Source organism: Terrapene carolina, unplaced genomic scaffold (assembly GCF_002925995.2).
Source record: "Terrapene carolina triunguis isolate 2854851 unplaced genomic scaffold, T_m_triunguis-2.0 Scaffold236, whole genome shotgun sequence".
Lineage (NCBI taxonomy): Eukaryota > Metazoa > Chordata > Testudines > Emydidae > Terrapene > Terrapene triunguis.
In genome coordinates, this window is record NW_020664587.1 from 17,051,195 (window position 1) to 17,065,181 (window position 13,987).

Genomic DNA, 13,987 nt, shown 5'->3' on the forward strand with positions numbered 1-13,987 from the left:
ATACCTGGCAACAAAGACTTTTCTCAAGTGAAATTATAGTGCAAGAGGATAAAACAGCAAATACTTTAACTCCCTGGTGCTATCCCAAGAAACTCCACACCTGCTTCCTGGGAATGGGATCGTCTCATATGTGCTAGCTGTGTTATTGAAGCTGTTGGGATAGTCCTTCGTGGGTTAGTGGGGTTTAAAAGTATTGCCCAGGGTGACTATGAGTTGCCTTGATGCCATAATCACTGTGGGGACATTGTTAATGACTGTGTTACATAGACTGGGACCCAGATTTTCAAATGTGACTCGTAATCCAGGGTGCCCAACTTGGGCCACCTCCGAGGGGCCTGAGTTGAAGCGAGCAGGTGCTCAGCGCTTTCTGAAAATCAGACAGTGTTAAGGCATCTCACACTGGACACCCAAAAATCAGGAGTCACTTTTGGAAAACGTGTCCTATATCTATGTTATTTAATGGGGCAGCTTGGCAGGATTCCTCTCCTGCTTTGCATGCCAAATGTGTCCAGTGCAATAGGTGAGTTCAGAGCAAAAGCTGTAGGCCAGGCTTGCATGTGGTTTAATTGGCATGTTTGCTAAAGTCTCCCAGAAGGGAATAATACAGAAAAGTTGCTATTGTTTAACAGAAAGTGTCTGGTTCTGAATCATATCCTTTTTGCACAAACGTGTGACGCGTGATGCACTGTTCCTGTATCTTGCACAGTCTTCTTCCCCTCCCGCCCCACTAATTCAAAGTGGGAACAGAACCCTACCATTCTAATCTGGTGGAAATTGACAGTCACTTTGCACTGGTGTAAAGGCCTGCAGAAGTTGCAGGGGATGAGCAGATTGGACTCACGGTCTCCATAACCCTTCCTGCAGAGATCAAGACTCCATTTCACCAGTATCATGCCAGATTCATACTTGCTGCCAATCAGAAAAGATGCAGGAAAAAATTGGAGCTATCACCATTCCTCAATCCACCCCCCCGCCCCCCAGATATGAGCACTGACTGTGGCAGACGCCATGGGGAGAGCTTGGTACAGAGCAGGGGGCTTTGCCAGTATTAAATAAGTGCCTCTGCAAAAACACACAGACACCAATTGAGGTGCGGGTGGAGGGGGGTTGTAACATTCCTCCAGAGCTCTTAAGGTCATTTGGTGCTCGATCCTGGACAACCAGCAATTCTCGTTGGCAGTGTTTCTCAAGGCCAATCAGCGTACAGCTGCAGCCCATGTGACATCCTCAGGGCCACACAGGTAATATATATTATTATGCGGATGCAACCCCCATAACACATAGAGAGCTGCATATGCAGCCCACAATGGTAAATAGGTTGAGAACCACTGGTCTATGGATTATAAGTAGATACCCCTGTTTTTTGTTTCCTAAAAAAATCCACATACAAGAAACCTTTCATGCCCCCCTCCCCCAACCTCCACCCCACCCCACCCACCCGTTATTCTTTACCCACACCGATGAGCAGAGCAGATGGCACAATAAACTATCAAAAACTGCATAATAAGTGAACAGCACCAAATACAGCCAGCCTGTTAAGATAATAGACAGGAGATGAGGATTCCTCTCATTACTTCATTAAATAATCCCTCCCTGGCTTTCTGATCTCTGGACACTTCCCCTCATTTTGCAGTAGCACAGAATTCCCTCTTCGGTGTGCTGGGCTGCTTAGTCCTTCAAGGGCAGAATGTTTATTAAACAATATGTTGGGTCTCCCTGGGCTGGGATAAAACAAATCAGCAAATACAAGTGTGATTTAACTCTCCTAGAGCAGACATTTCTTACCCTAATGGCATGTACCTAAGGGGGAGAGGAAGGGGTGAAATCCAGGCCTGCTGGCATGTAAGAGACACAAATCAAGAAGCAGAAAAAAAGGTGGTCAATGGGAAATCACTGACATCTAGGCTCACACTCGGAGAATTACCCAACATAGCAATAAAAAGACCCAGAAATGTGGCAATCTTGGACTTTCCATTGTGACCAAATTTGTGGCTTCTTGTGTGTGTGTGTGTGTGTGCGTGTGTGTGCGCGCATGCGCACACACGTACATCACAGATCTTATCCAAAATGTAGCTTTCTACAGAATGTTCTTAGCAGTGTGTGTACATGCGTACCTCGCAGCAGTTCTTACCAAAATGTAGCATCTCGTGTAATGTCCCCGTGTGTGCGTGCTCATGGGGCCTGCGGCAGGACAGATGGGAGAGATGACATGAAACCAGGAAGTAATACAACATTCATGCAGGGATGGGGCTAAATGAACAGTGACAGAAGTGGCCAAGAGCAGAATTCAATTTGGTACATTGGCTGACAAAGGGAGAAACAAGTGCTGTACTCACGCACTGAGGGCTGGAGAGCCGCTTGCGTGGCAACAGAGGAAATGATATGTGATCATATAGTTAAAGACTGAAGCCAATTCAGCTGAACTCACTAATACCAGATGAGGATCTGGTCTTATATCCTAACTAGAGCTGGTTGGATTTTTTTCCTCCCTGAAGTGGAAAATTTTGATTTTTTTTCCATGGATAATTTTTACTTTTCATTATTTTGGGTTTTTTTCCCAAAGAAAAGTTGAAATTTCCTGCAGAAATCAGACACTTTCCTGAAAATTTTCATTTAGTCAAAAACCTAATTTTGCAACAAAAAAGTGTTGACAGCAATTGTGTGACCAACCTTAATTTTAATACCGATGCACAAGGGAGCCGAGTTGGGGTTACCAATGCAGCCCTAACTTTGGTGTTCTCTGTGTGCTCTGCACTGCAGCCTGACCCTTGTAGCATAGTTCTTTGTACAAAACCTGTATTTTCAGATGTAAAAACCAAGTGTAGAGGAAGTCGCTTTAACTATAGCCTCAGAACATTGCCCAAAAGAGCCTAAGCAAAGCATTTGCCGCTGCAAAAGTGCCGTATTTATTGTAAAGGACGATACCTGCAGGGGTACACCACAGATGTCTCAGCTGGATTATCATCCTTGCATGAGCATGAATTCCCAGAGGCTTCCCACCTTCCAAAGGACCCCTCCTGCTGCAGCCCCTCCGGAGCTCACCTGTTTGAGGATCTGAGCTGCCATCAAGTGGTTGCAGTCGAAGATGATGCGGAATTCCCGGCCTCTCTTCATCTCCTTCAACAGGGGCCTGGCATCCTCCGTGTCGATGGGCAGCTGGCGGATCTTCAGCCGGATGTTGTACCTTGACGGGGCCATGATAAGCTCCTGCAGCCGTATCAGGCCTTAGAAAGCAGCGTTTCAAAAAGACAAAACCCACAGCATTATCAGGGCGGGCTGCTCTTGCCAGCAGCGGGTCCCTTCCACATCCACTGGGCTCCGGGTTCCTCCACACACTTTTACTGGGCAACTGTTAATTTTCATTCACAATTTGATTTCACAAAATAATTTCCCTTCCCCCCTCTGCCCCCCAATATTTAGCATTTTTTAAATGTCTACCGAAATAAAGGATGCAGCTGGGCCGTGGTTTTAAATTTCAACCACATCTATGGCAATTGTTTTCCAACTTTTACTGTATCAGAAACCCCATTCCTAATAACCCACCTTCCATCTAGCTGAGATCTAACCAGGATGCGCCCTTCCCCCTGCCCCCCACCATTTGGCCATGTGGCATTAGTAGGACAGTCATGACCCCCTACAGCTTTGGGGTCATGCCCCTGCAAATTAAGAGCCCGTGTTCTAGGGAAAAGAGAGAGCAGGACAACCAGCCAGCCAACAACTCCAAAATCTGTTTCATTTACTGTGTATAGATTAAAAAAGAAAAAAAAGTCCAATTCACTGAGACTTGAGTCAAACTGAGTCTTTAGGGGTAATTAATTCCAATCTGAAGAGAAGAATCTCGTCTCTATCATATTATATTACGGCCATAACTGTGGGCAGAAAAAGAAAATAATCGGAGACTTTCTTTCTACCCGTGCACTCATTTCTTTCCTCTGGAGAAAGCACAGTGCCGTGCGGGCCACAGCTGGTTAAAGTTAGTGGGATCTAGCGGTGCAAGAAGAAACCCAATAGAAGGCCGTTGCAAAGGAGGGAGAGACAATGACAAGTGTCCTCGTGCAAAATGGAAGACGTGCATTTGAACATGTCACGGAGGGGAATATACAGGGAGCCACATTAGTCAACAGCAATGTCACACGGCATTCTCCTCAGCACTTCCCCTAAGGAAACTAGCTGGTTTTGTGAAATTGTCTTGAACAAGCGACCCAACATGATTTTATCTTTAGAGCAGGTGCTTTGCTGGGCTTTGTTCCACTATCATCAGCTCCCTCTACCTGCAAATGTCTGTAAGGTGCATTCTATGGTATGAGCCAGACAGCAAAGGCTTTGTAGGCTCAGTTATGCCATTAGCAGGAGCTTTGTGCCCTCAGTGGCAAAACTACCTGCCAAATTCTCTGCTCATGTAAATGGACACTGCGCCGCTGCCTTCAGTGAAGTGGCACCAATTTACACTGCCAGAGAACTTCATCCTTCATCTGGCCCTTGTCAGCAGCCGTGGTGATGAAGGCTAGCCCCATTGACAAGTCGGTAAAAGCTTTAGACATATTCCAAATAACCCTGTGCGCTTCTGCTGTGAGTTAACGAGGAATTCAGATCTGTCCCTGTGGACTCGTCTCACTGCACATAACACGATTTTACTCCACCAGGGCGCATGGGAAAAGTCCCGAAACGGAACCCACAATAGATGAGCTGCTTCGCTCCCCCTTCACCTACCTGTACTGTCATCATAAACAACGGTAGCTGACCTCCATTTCAAATACTGTACAAGGTCCAGAATGGCCTGGCTGAGAGACGCATAGTCGGGGTAAAGGTTGACATAGAAAGTGTCCTTGTTATCCAAAGGGTGATGCTTCCACCGAAGTTGTATATGGGGGACTTCCAGTGCATTGCAAATAGACTGAACAGCATTGGTGCAGGAGCCTTGAGAAGGCCCGAATATTGCTACAACCCCCAGGGCGAGCTGGTCACAGGCTGGAATAGAAAGGGATCGAGGCTGTCAATACACCAGACAATATCCCTCCTGGGGCTGATTAACACTGGGGGAGGCAAGCCCATCCAGAGCGTGTCACTAATTCAGTCCTATCACAAACAGCACAGCTCTGGCGCTTTGTCTTGGCACACGGAGAGAGATAGAGCGGCATGTATGGGGATGGATGGACAGACAGACAGAAGCCTCTGGGTACCAACCAAAATATAAATATTAAAAAAGAAAGGAACGGAGAGGAGAGGCAGAGAGGCAGGTAAGGTTCTATAGACAGACGAGAGATGACAGGTCAGGTTCTAGATCAAGGAATGATTATCCAAGCCCGATACAGCTGAGGGAATGTACAAAGTCTTGAGATTTTCGGGATTTTTTCCTTACGCACAAATCTTTCATTTTTTAATCCCAGCTCTGCATGGTGATAACATTGACTGCTCTTTAGTTAATGGCACTATCCTATCAACAGCGCTGGGTCACAGAGCCCTCTCCTATCTCATAAAGAGTGACCAAAAAGCCAAGCTCCATTGATGAGACATTCTCCGAGGCCTGACTGCCACCTTCACCTACTCCAAGCAGCCCTTAGCAAGTAGTTCCGTTGATCTTTGCAGAATTACTTGCAGGAGTAATTACTACTTAAGGCGACTGAGAACTGAATTAGGCCCTGCAGTGATGGTCACTTGGGCAGCGACTGGTATAAATATAGAGCTGGGCAAAAAATTCCCACTGAATTGTCTTGAAAATGAAAATTGGCTTTTTCACAAAACTGAAATTTTCATTAAAAATGTCAATTTTCTTCTAAATTTTGCATTAAAAAAATTGAAAACCTAAGAGATGGGAGTTTGGGGTTTGGGATTTTTAAAGAAAAACCTGAAAATTTCACAGAAAAAGAAACCACTTATTTCCCAATCAGCTCAATATGAAAAAGGATTGATTCCTATTTGCATGATAAACAATGCCCATTTTTCTGGGCTCCCTACTGGTTTGAATCCCATGCGACTGAAACTTACCATAGCCATTGGCGGTCTGGAAGCATCTCCCCCACACCTCTCTTTCCATACAAAAATGATCTGTGATTTATTCAATATATTTTCAGTGGCCAGAAAACAGGGGTGGATGGCTGGTGCGATTTTTGGATTTTGGTTTGTAGGTTTCATTTAGTTTACTGTGAATGCATGGTTTAAGCTTAAAACCCAGATATTTTGCAGATGCTTAGCATAGACTGGGGCTTTGACTCCATCGTTACATTAAATAACACGCAACTTATTTCATTCTGAAATGCATACAGCAATTACTTTTTAAAAATAAAATATATTTATCTGTGTCAAGCTCAACAATGACCATGGTTTAGACTGAGAGACTTACTAATACTTACAGGATTAACCCTCTAGCCCTTACACACGTGAACAGCCCCTTTCTATTGGGATGCCAGCTGACACAGAGCTCAGCGAGGCCAGTCACTCCGCCGGAATATCAGGCCCTTGCTTGCATGCTTTGCTGCATGGGGACTGGATTGAGGATTGAGCCCCATAGCAGTGTATTGGAGTCCTCCATGCTGCTCTGCTCCGAGAGTTATCAGATATATGGTGACATCCTGACCCCACTGAAGCCAGAAAGTTTTGCCACAATGGGGCCAGAAATTCAATCATATTTGGTATGGAAGTGACACCAGGGGTCACCAGAGGGGACAGAACTCCAGATCTTCAGTACAAAAAGCATAAGGCTCAAAGGACTAGGTTTGCTAGCCGTTGGCAGTACTAGGTTCTTATCCTCTGTGTAGGGAAACCACTAGATAAATTACCAAATGAAATAAGCTGGCCTTTATGGGCCTGGTCCAGTACGAGCAGCTCAGACAAAAGGCTCTCGGAAGTCAGTGGAAGTTCTCTCTGGTGTAATGAGAGCAGGACTGGGGTGCTAATGAACTGAATGTCATCACCTGTTTTATAAACATCGCACCGACACTGTGCAGAAGCTTGCATCTTGTGGCGTACAAGCTACATTCCATTTGGTAAGGCAGAAACCACACCGCTTCCTGCCGGGTAGGGAGTGTGCGCACATACATGGTCACTTGCACACTCACGTATGCACACGCACAAGTGCCCCTCCGTTGGTTCCTGTGTGGTTTAACATCCAGCAAAAAATTAATGCTTCAGTGAAGATAAACATGATACTTACACTTCAGCCTAGCACAGTGCAGGGGTCACAAAACCTAGGGGAACTTCCAAGATAAAACCCCCTGAAAAAAGCAAATATCAGCCTTGATTCCTGGTAGACTCTGTGACAATCAGTTACCAGCTGTCTATTGATGCCGCTCTGGTCTGTGAATTCGGACAGAGTCATACTTTTGCTGAGCAGGTTTCCCCCCCTCCCTCTGCCCCCCCCACCCAGCTGAAGCTAATCCATCACCTTCACAAGCTGACAGGTCAACCACAACCAGAGCACTTGCTGTGCCATTCAGTTTCTCCCTCCCACCCTCCGGACCTCACTCACTAGCAGCTCAAATCAACTGGCATCCAATAACCATAATGACTTGCGGCGGTGGGGCGAAGGGAGGTGCAATCCCGCTGTACTAGAAATAGGTGGTGGGCAGACAAACTCTTCCATGTTTATCCAATTTCTAAGCTTTTAGGGTCCACCATTACTATTCCACACTTCTGTGCTTTTAAAAAGTTCACCAAACCGTCACCGCCAACATTATAGCACATCCACACAAACCACAACAGGCAAGCAGCATTTAATAACGGCACAACCCATCATTTCAATGCTCATGTTTTACCCTTCTATTCGTGTGTGTGTGGGGGGGGGGAGGATACGGGGACTCTGTTTCATTGGATAGAGTTCTCAGTTTTTACCTAACAATGCAAATGCACCAGGAAGTGGCATATTAATTAAACATGAAGGAGAGGCTTAAAAACATAACTTTATTTACTTGTCATAGTCCATTAATATCATGTCTAAGTGGAGCCGCTCAAGAGCCTTGCAAACTTTAGAGTTGGAAGAGAAATAGGTTAGCTGTCTAGGGTTAGCAGGTGGAGGAGTTGTATAGTCTAGTGACCGGCATAGGATAAGGAGCTGGGAGATGCATGGCTGAGCATCTGATTTACAAGGCTTTTGATCTGGAATTCACTTGACGGCTTGGTGCCTCAGTCAACTCAGCTGTAGAAACAGGCAATGGACCTGCACATACTGGGTGCTACAATGGTCCTGAGGATTCTAGGAAAAGATATTCATAAAATCCAGTAAAGTGGTGGCCACTTTCCACCTGAAGTGGGAGAATCCCGACGAGTGAGAGTCAGGATTATTTTAGTTTCTGCCATCAACACCTTTGGTGGCATCTTGGAATTTCCTATTGCATGAAGTTCAAGTACATGGAAACATCTGCATGAAAAATACAGTGGGCTTCACCACCTGTTCCTTTGTGTGTTGGTTTTAATAAAGAAACTATTGCACAGGCTACAGAAGACAAGGAAGCTCGAGTCTGGCTGGCTTGAGGCTCCTGAAGCTGTCCACCTTTTCTCACGGTGGTCAGGTTATTTCAAAAATATGTACCTGTGTGTAAGCCCCAATTCAGAGAAAGCAATGTGAGCAGCTCTGAATGCAGTGGTTACTCAGATTCCTCTGGGAGATGCAGGGCCAAGATTTTATGGGGTCTACCTGTATCAGTGGAGCCCAGAGTTGTTAACCTTTGGCACACTGTTATAGCATTCCAGGTAGGTTCTAATCTCCCTCCCTGCCATGCACACCAGGTCATGTACTTCCAGGAAGGATGCTGCCAAAGGTGTCATCCAAGTGGGTATATGCATGATGTCTCCAGCAGTGCATTGTTACCATCGCAGTACTCGTAAGATATTTATTTTTGCCACATGCATATATCAGTCACTCGTAGGTGATCTGAGCCTTAGCAGCTTCAGCTGACATGGAGTAAAATGAAAATGGGTAGAAGAGATGACATTTTAAAAATAAATAATTAAATAAAGCCATTAAAGTCCTTCAAGCTCCTGGCTACATGTTCAACAGGTGAGCAGAGAGCAGTCTGCCTCTGCTCAAGCCAATCCTTCACCAGATGGAGAAACATGCTATCTACTTACCTTTCTTAGTGGCTTCAAAGCTGTCATGGAAGTGTATCCTCTGAATGTCATAGGTTAATGTTGTGTTAGGCAACAAAGTTCTATTTCTATTGATAATATTGGCAGAAAATCTAAAGGCTTGCTCCTCGGCACTCATAACCTGGGCGTTGGGGCCATCTGCATACTCGAAAATTCCTCCTGCAAGACAGGACCAAAATAGTTACCAACAACATGAAGGTTCAGGAGCACCCTCTCCCACAGCGTGTCCAGAGACAAACTCCTGGGAAAAGCCGACACATTTCAAAGTTACATTAGGGCTACAGCCAGTGGTAAAAAAAGAAATAGGTAAACGAATCTCGCTTTACCCGCATTTCTGCTCAACTACACTACTGGCTACAGCCATGTCTCCCCTGGATTTATCAGCAAGTGGGAACTTCCATATCTTCCAAACTGCATGGGGGGACCGCTCTCAATTTCCCTAGGAAGCTCAGGGGAGTTTGGGAGCCCAGCCGCTCACTGCTGTGTACATGATTGTGCATATTCTGTTTTGACTTGAGCACCCAGCCCAGAGACGGCAGGCAGGGAAGCCAAGTCAGATTATGGCAACACCTAAAAACAAGAAACAGGGCCTCTCTGAGAAGGAGGGTTTCCCTGGTTCCCCTTTTACTGCTGGGGAGATGCTGGTGGCTTATGTTGGGGCTGAAACCAGGGATGCTCAGAGATAGTAACAATTCTGGAAATATTTTGTCATAAGTTTCTCTCTCCCTATCCCGCCCTGTTTTGCCATCCCCCACTTTCCTTCCCCTTCCCCGAACTATCTGAGATTAGAGGTGACTGAGCCTCAATCAACATCAGGGAGAAAGGATACAGAGGCCAGGATAGAGCGGGTTGAATTTTTTTTTCCATTTAAACAAAAGGCATTTTGACTACTATAAATATTTTTGTTGGACACTTTTGTTTTGGTCAAAATATTTGTTTTTTCATGAAAAACTGGAAACTGCAACATTTTCAGTAATTTTTTCAGTTTTTGATTTAAATGTTTGGTTTTCACAATCAAACAATTACAATTTTAATAAATTTTTGGTTTGTGATTTTGGTTTTCAAAATCTGCTGAAAATTGAAACATTTTCAAATGAAATTAAGAAAAACACATTTAAGAAACCGTCCCATCAAACAGAATTGATATTTTTCAACCAGCTGTTGCTAGGAGGATAAGAATAAAATGGGTGTGGAGCATAAGGAGAGCAGGTCAGGAATTTTCCAACAACATTTTTTTCTGCTGGAAAACACCAATTTGTCAAAACCAAAACTGTTCAAAGGAAAGGGTCAGTTTCAATGAATCTCCAAATTTGAAAAAAAAATGAAAAACAAAGTTTCAAAGTCGTCAAAATGGGAAATTTTGACATTTTAAAAAATAATTTTTTGCTTTTCAAGTTGTTTTGAAACAACATTTTGTTCTGAAATTTTAGCTAATTTATACTAAACAAGAGTAAACTTTTTTTTAAAAGGTCAAAATTAAACCAAAATGAAATTTTGTTCACATTATTGGTTCACAATTTTTTTTTCTTTTAAGATTTTGAATTTTTGTCCCCATTTGGAACAGAATTTTTTTTTTCTCCTGCAGCAGTTAAATCGTTTCCCACCCTGCTCTAGTGCAGAGTTCTGGGAACAAAATCTGGAGCCTTTAAATTCTAAGTCACCAACTTGAACATGGTCCAAGCTGACAGTGACCAGGAATTGCTGCCTTGGCTTCTGGGCTCTATCTCCTGCCATGCTGTGATGTCTTAGATTCTCCACCAATGAAGCAATCAGTATGTTGACTTTTACCATACACAGTAATTGTGCTGTGTGAATAATGCAAAATTATAATTAATATAAGAATTGGGAGTGAAATCTCCAGCTGCTTTCTGCTCATCCTTAAGTTCCCTCTTTGTCATTCCTTATTTTTAGTTTCCTCTGCCCCATCTTTTTTTTTTCCCTCGTTGAATTTGGCTCTCCAAGTCCTTAGTTCAGACAAGCAGAAACTTCTGAGTTTGCCTGCAACTACAGCCTGCACTGCTCAATAATGCACGGCTTGAACGCATGCTCTTCCATGTTTGGAAATTGTTAATGCCATTACATTTCCCCAATGGCAGCGAGCTCATGTCATGGTATCGCTTGCTTTCTTGGCTCTGCATTTGTAAGTCTTGTCCTCAATTCCCCACTGGCAGCCTCTCTAATTGAAGTGACTGAGTGAGGGTGTAAATTATGTAATTGTATATCCTTGTCTCGGCAATGTAGGAACAATCTTTTGCCCCTAAAGAGCCCTGGTAAGACACACAAACCTGACTCTGTGTGATAACACGCAAATCAAAACACTTAATGAATGAATGAGCTCCGCAAATGCAGCTGGTAACAGATGGTCTCCAGGTTCAATAGCTGGAAGCAAGCCTTCCTCTTCGATTTAGGAAAGCCTTTACAATGTTTCGTTATAGATGGCAGACACCTTATCAGCTCTATTGGTAGTTAAGAAACTACATGCCTCCTCCTTCCAGGTCCAAACCACACTGTCTATACATGTTTATATTAATTTGGTGCTGGTCAAGAGTGCCAGGCTGATGGCAACTGGGACTGAAGCCCCTAGGAGGATGTATATACAGCAAGTAAACAGCCCCTTAGCCTGAGTCAGCAGACACAGGCCAGCCCCGGGTGTTTAATTGCAGTGTAGACATTCCCTAATTCATCCACAGGCCGGTAACTTAACAGGTCAAACTTCCCCCACACCATGTTTAAAATGGATCAAGGGAAAGATTTTTCTGCACAATATACTGTGACAGACCCAGACCAGTGGGGTAGAGGAGTCTGGTAGAGGGCAAATATACTGGTCACTGGATGAGTAGTTTTCTGTTCCCTGAGTGACCAGAGCAGGGGCTGCACTAGAGTAATCAGGAACCTGCTAAAACCAGTTAAGGCAGGCAGGCTAATTAGGACACCTGGAGCCAATTAAGAAGAAGCTGCTAGACTCAATTAAGGCAGGCTAATCAGGGCACCTGGGCTTTAAAAAGGAGCTCACTTCAGTTTGTGGTGTGAGTGTGAAGAGCTGGGAGCAAGAGGCACGAGAAGCTGAGAGTGAGAGGCTGTGCTGCTGGAGGACTGAGGAGCACAAGCATTATCAGACACCAGTAGGAAGGTCCTGTGATGAGAATAAGGGGAAGTAGCCCAGGGAGTTATAGCTGTCATGCAGCTGTTACAGGAGGCACTTTAGACAGCTGCAGTCCACAGGGCCCTGGGCTGGAACCCGGAGTAGAGGGCGGGCCCGGGTTCCCCCCAAACCTCCCAATTGACCTGGACTGTGGGTTCTTCCAGAGGGGAAGGTCTCTGGGCTGTTCCCCAACCCACATGGTGAATCTCTGAGGCAAGAAAATCTGCCAATAAGCGCAGGGCCCACCAAGATAGAGGAGGAACTTTGTCACAATACATTCAGCTTGCGAACGTCATGGCCACAAGATGTCACTGAGGCTAAGAGCTTAGCGGGATGCAAAAAAATAAATAAAAATGGAGCATTTATATGAATAGCAATAATGTCCAGAGTTGATATAGCAAGGATTCAAAAAACAAACAAACGAACACTTCCCCCAGTTTTGGAAGGGCTCTTAACTCTCCTGCTTCAGGGCATAACCAGCTTCTAAAGTTTGGGGGACAGGAAGGAAATTACTCTAAGGGCAGGTTATCAGTTTCTTATACCCTCCTCTTTGACAGTGGCCAGCACCAGCTGCTAGAGACAGGACACTGAACTAGGTGGACACATTATTTTATTGAGTTTAGGGCAGATAATTCTTATGTTTTACAGATGACATAAAAATTGGTACCAAGTATCAGGGGGGTAGCCGTGTTAGTCAGTATCCACAGAAACAACGAGGAATCTGGTGGCACCTTAAAGACTAACAGATTTATTTGGGCATAAGCTTTTGTGGATAACCACTTCGACTCCATGCATCTGAAGAAGTGGTTTTTTTACCCACGAAAGCTTATGCCCAAATAAATCTGTTAGTCTTTAAGGTACCATAAAAATTGGGGTAGTGGTCAACAATGAAGAGGACTAGTCACCGATTCAGAATGATCTGGATCGCTTGGTAAACTGGGCGCAAGCCAACAATATGCGTTTTAATACAGCTAAATGTAATGTACTCATCTAGGAACACAGAATGCAGGCCGTGCTTACAGAATGGGGGACTCTATCCTGGGAAGCAGAGACACTGAAAAAGATTTGGGCATTGTGGTAGATAATCAGCTGAATACGAGCTCCCAATGTGACCCTGTGGCCAAAAGAGCTAATGCGATCTTGGGATGCATAAACAGGGGAACCTCGAGTAGCAGTAGAGAGCCCCCAATTCAAGAAGGATGTTGATCAATGGGAGAGGGTTCAGAGAAGAGCCATGAGAATGATTAAAGGATTAGAAAACCTGCCTGACAGTGATAGACTGAAAAAGTTCAATCTACTTAGCTTAACAAAGAGAAGACTAAGGGGTGACTTGATTCCGCGGCTCTTCAGTCTAAGCAAAGAAAGAAATAACATGATCCCATGGCCAGAAGTTGAAGCTAGACAAATTCAGACTGGAAATAAGGCATAAGTTTTTAACAATGAGGGTAATTAACCATTAAAACCATTTGCCAAGGGCTGTGGGGGATTCTCCATCACTGGCAATTTTTAAAATCAAGATGGGATGTTTTTCTAAAAGCTCTGCTCTAGGAATTATGTCGGAGATGTTCTCTGGCCTGTGCTATATAGGAGGTCAGTCTAGATGATCACAATGGACCTTTCTGGCCTTGAAATCTATCAATCTATGAATGTTACTACCACCCCCAACCATCAACAGCCCATCTCTAGGGGTGTTCAGTCTCCCTGGCTAATTCAGTCCTTTGCTTCTGTTGACATCATGGTGATGATTATTGTGAATACATGGTC

At 44.5% G+C, this 13,987-nt stretch overlaps 1 protein-coding gene across 3 annotated transcripts in view; it reads right to left on the reverse strand.

Annotated features, from left to right (window-relative positions):
• Nucleotides 1–13,987, reverse strand: part of GRIK3 (glutamate ionotropic receptor kainate type subunit 3) — a 223,905-nt gene that overhangs the window by 91,674 nt on the left and 118,244 nt on the right. For all 3 annotated transcript variants that reach the window (XM_024202894.2, XM_024202892.1, XM_024202893.2), the window contains exons 2-4: nt 9,064–9,240; nt 4,711–4,968; nt 3,043–3,224 (exon numbers count right to left, since the gene is read on the reverse strand). In XM_024202894.2, the coding sequence (XP_024058662.1) occupies nt 3,043–3,224; nt 4,711–4,968; nt 9,064–9,240 (617 nt within the window). The remainder of the gene's footprint in view (nt 1–3,042; nt 3,225–4,710; nt 4,969–9,063; nt 9,241–13,987) is intronic.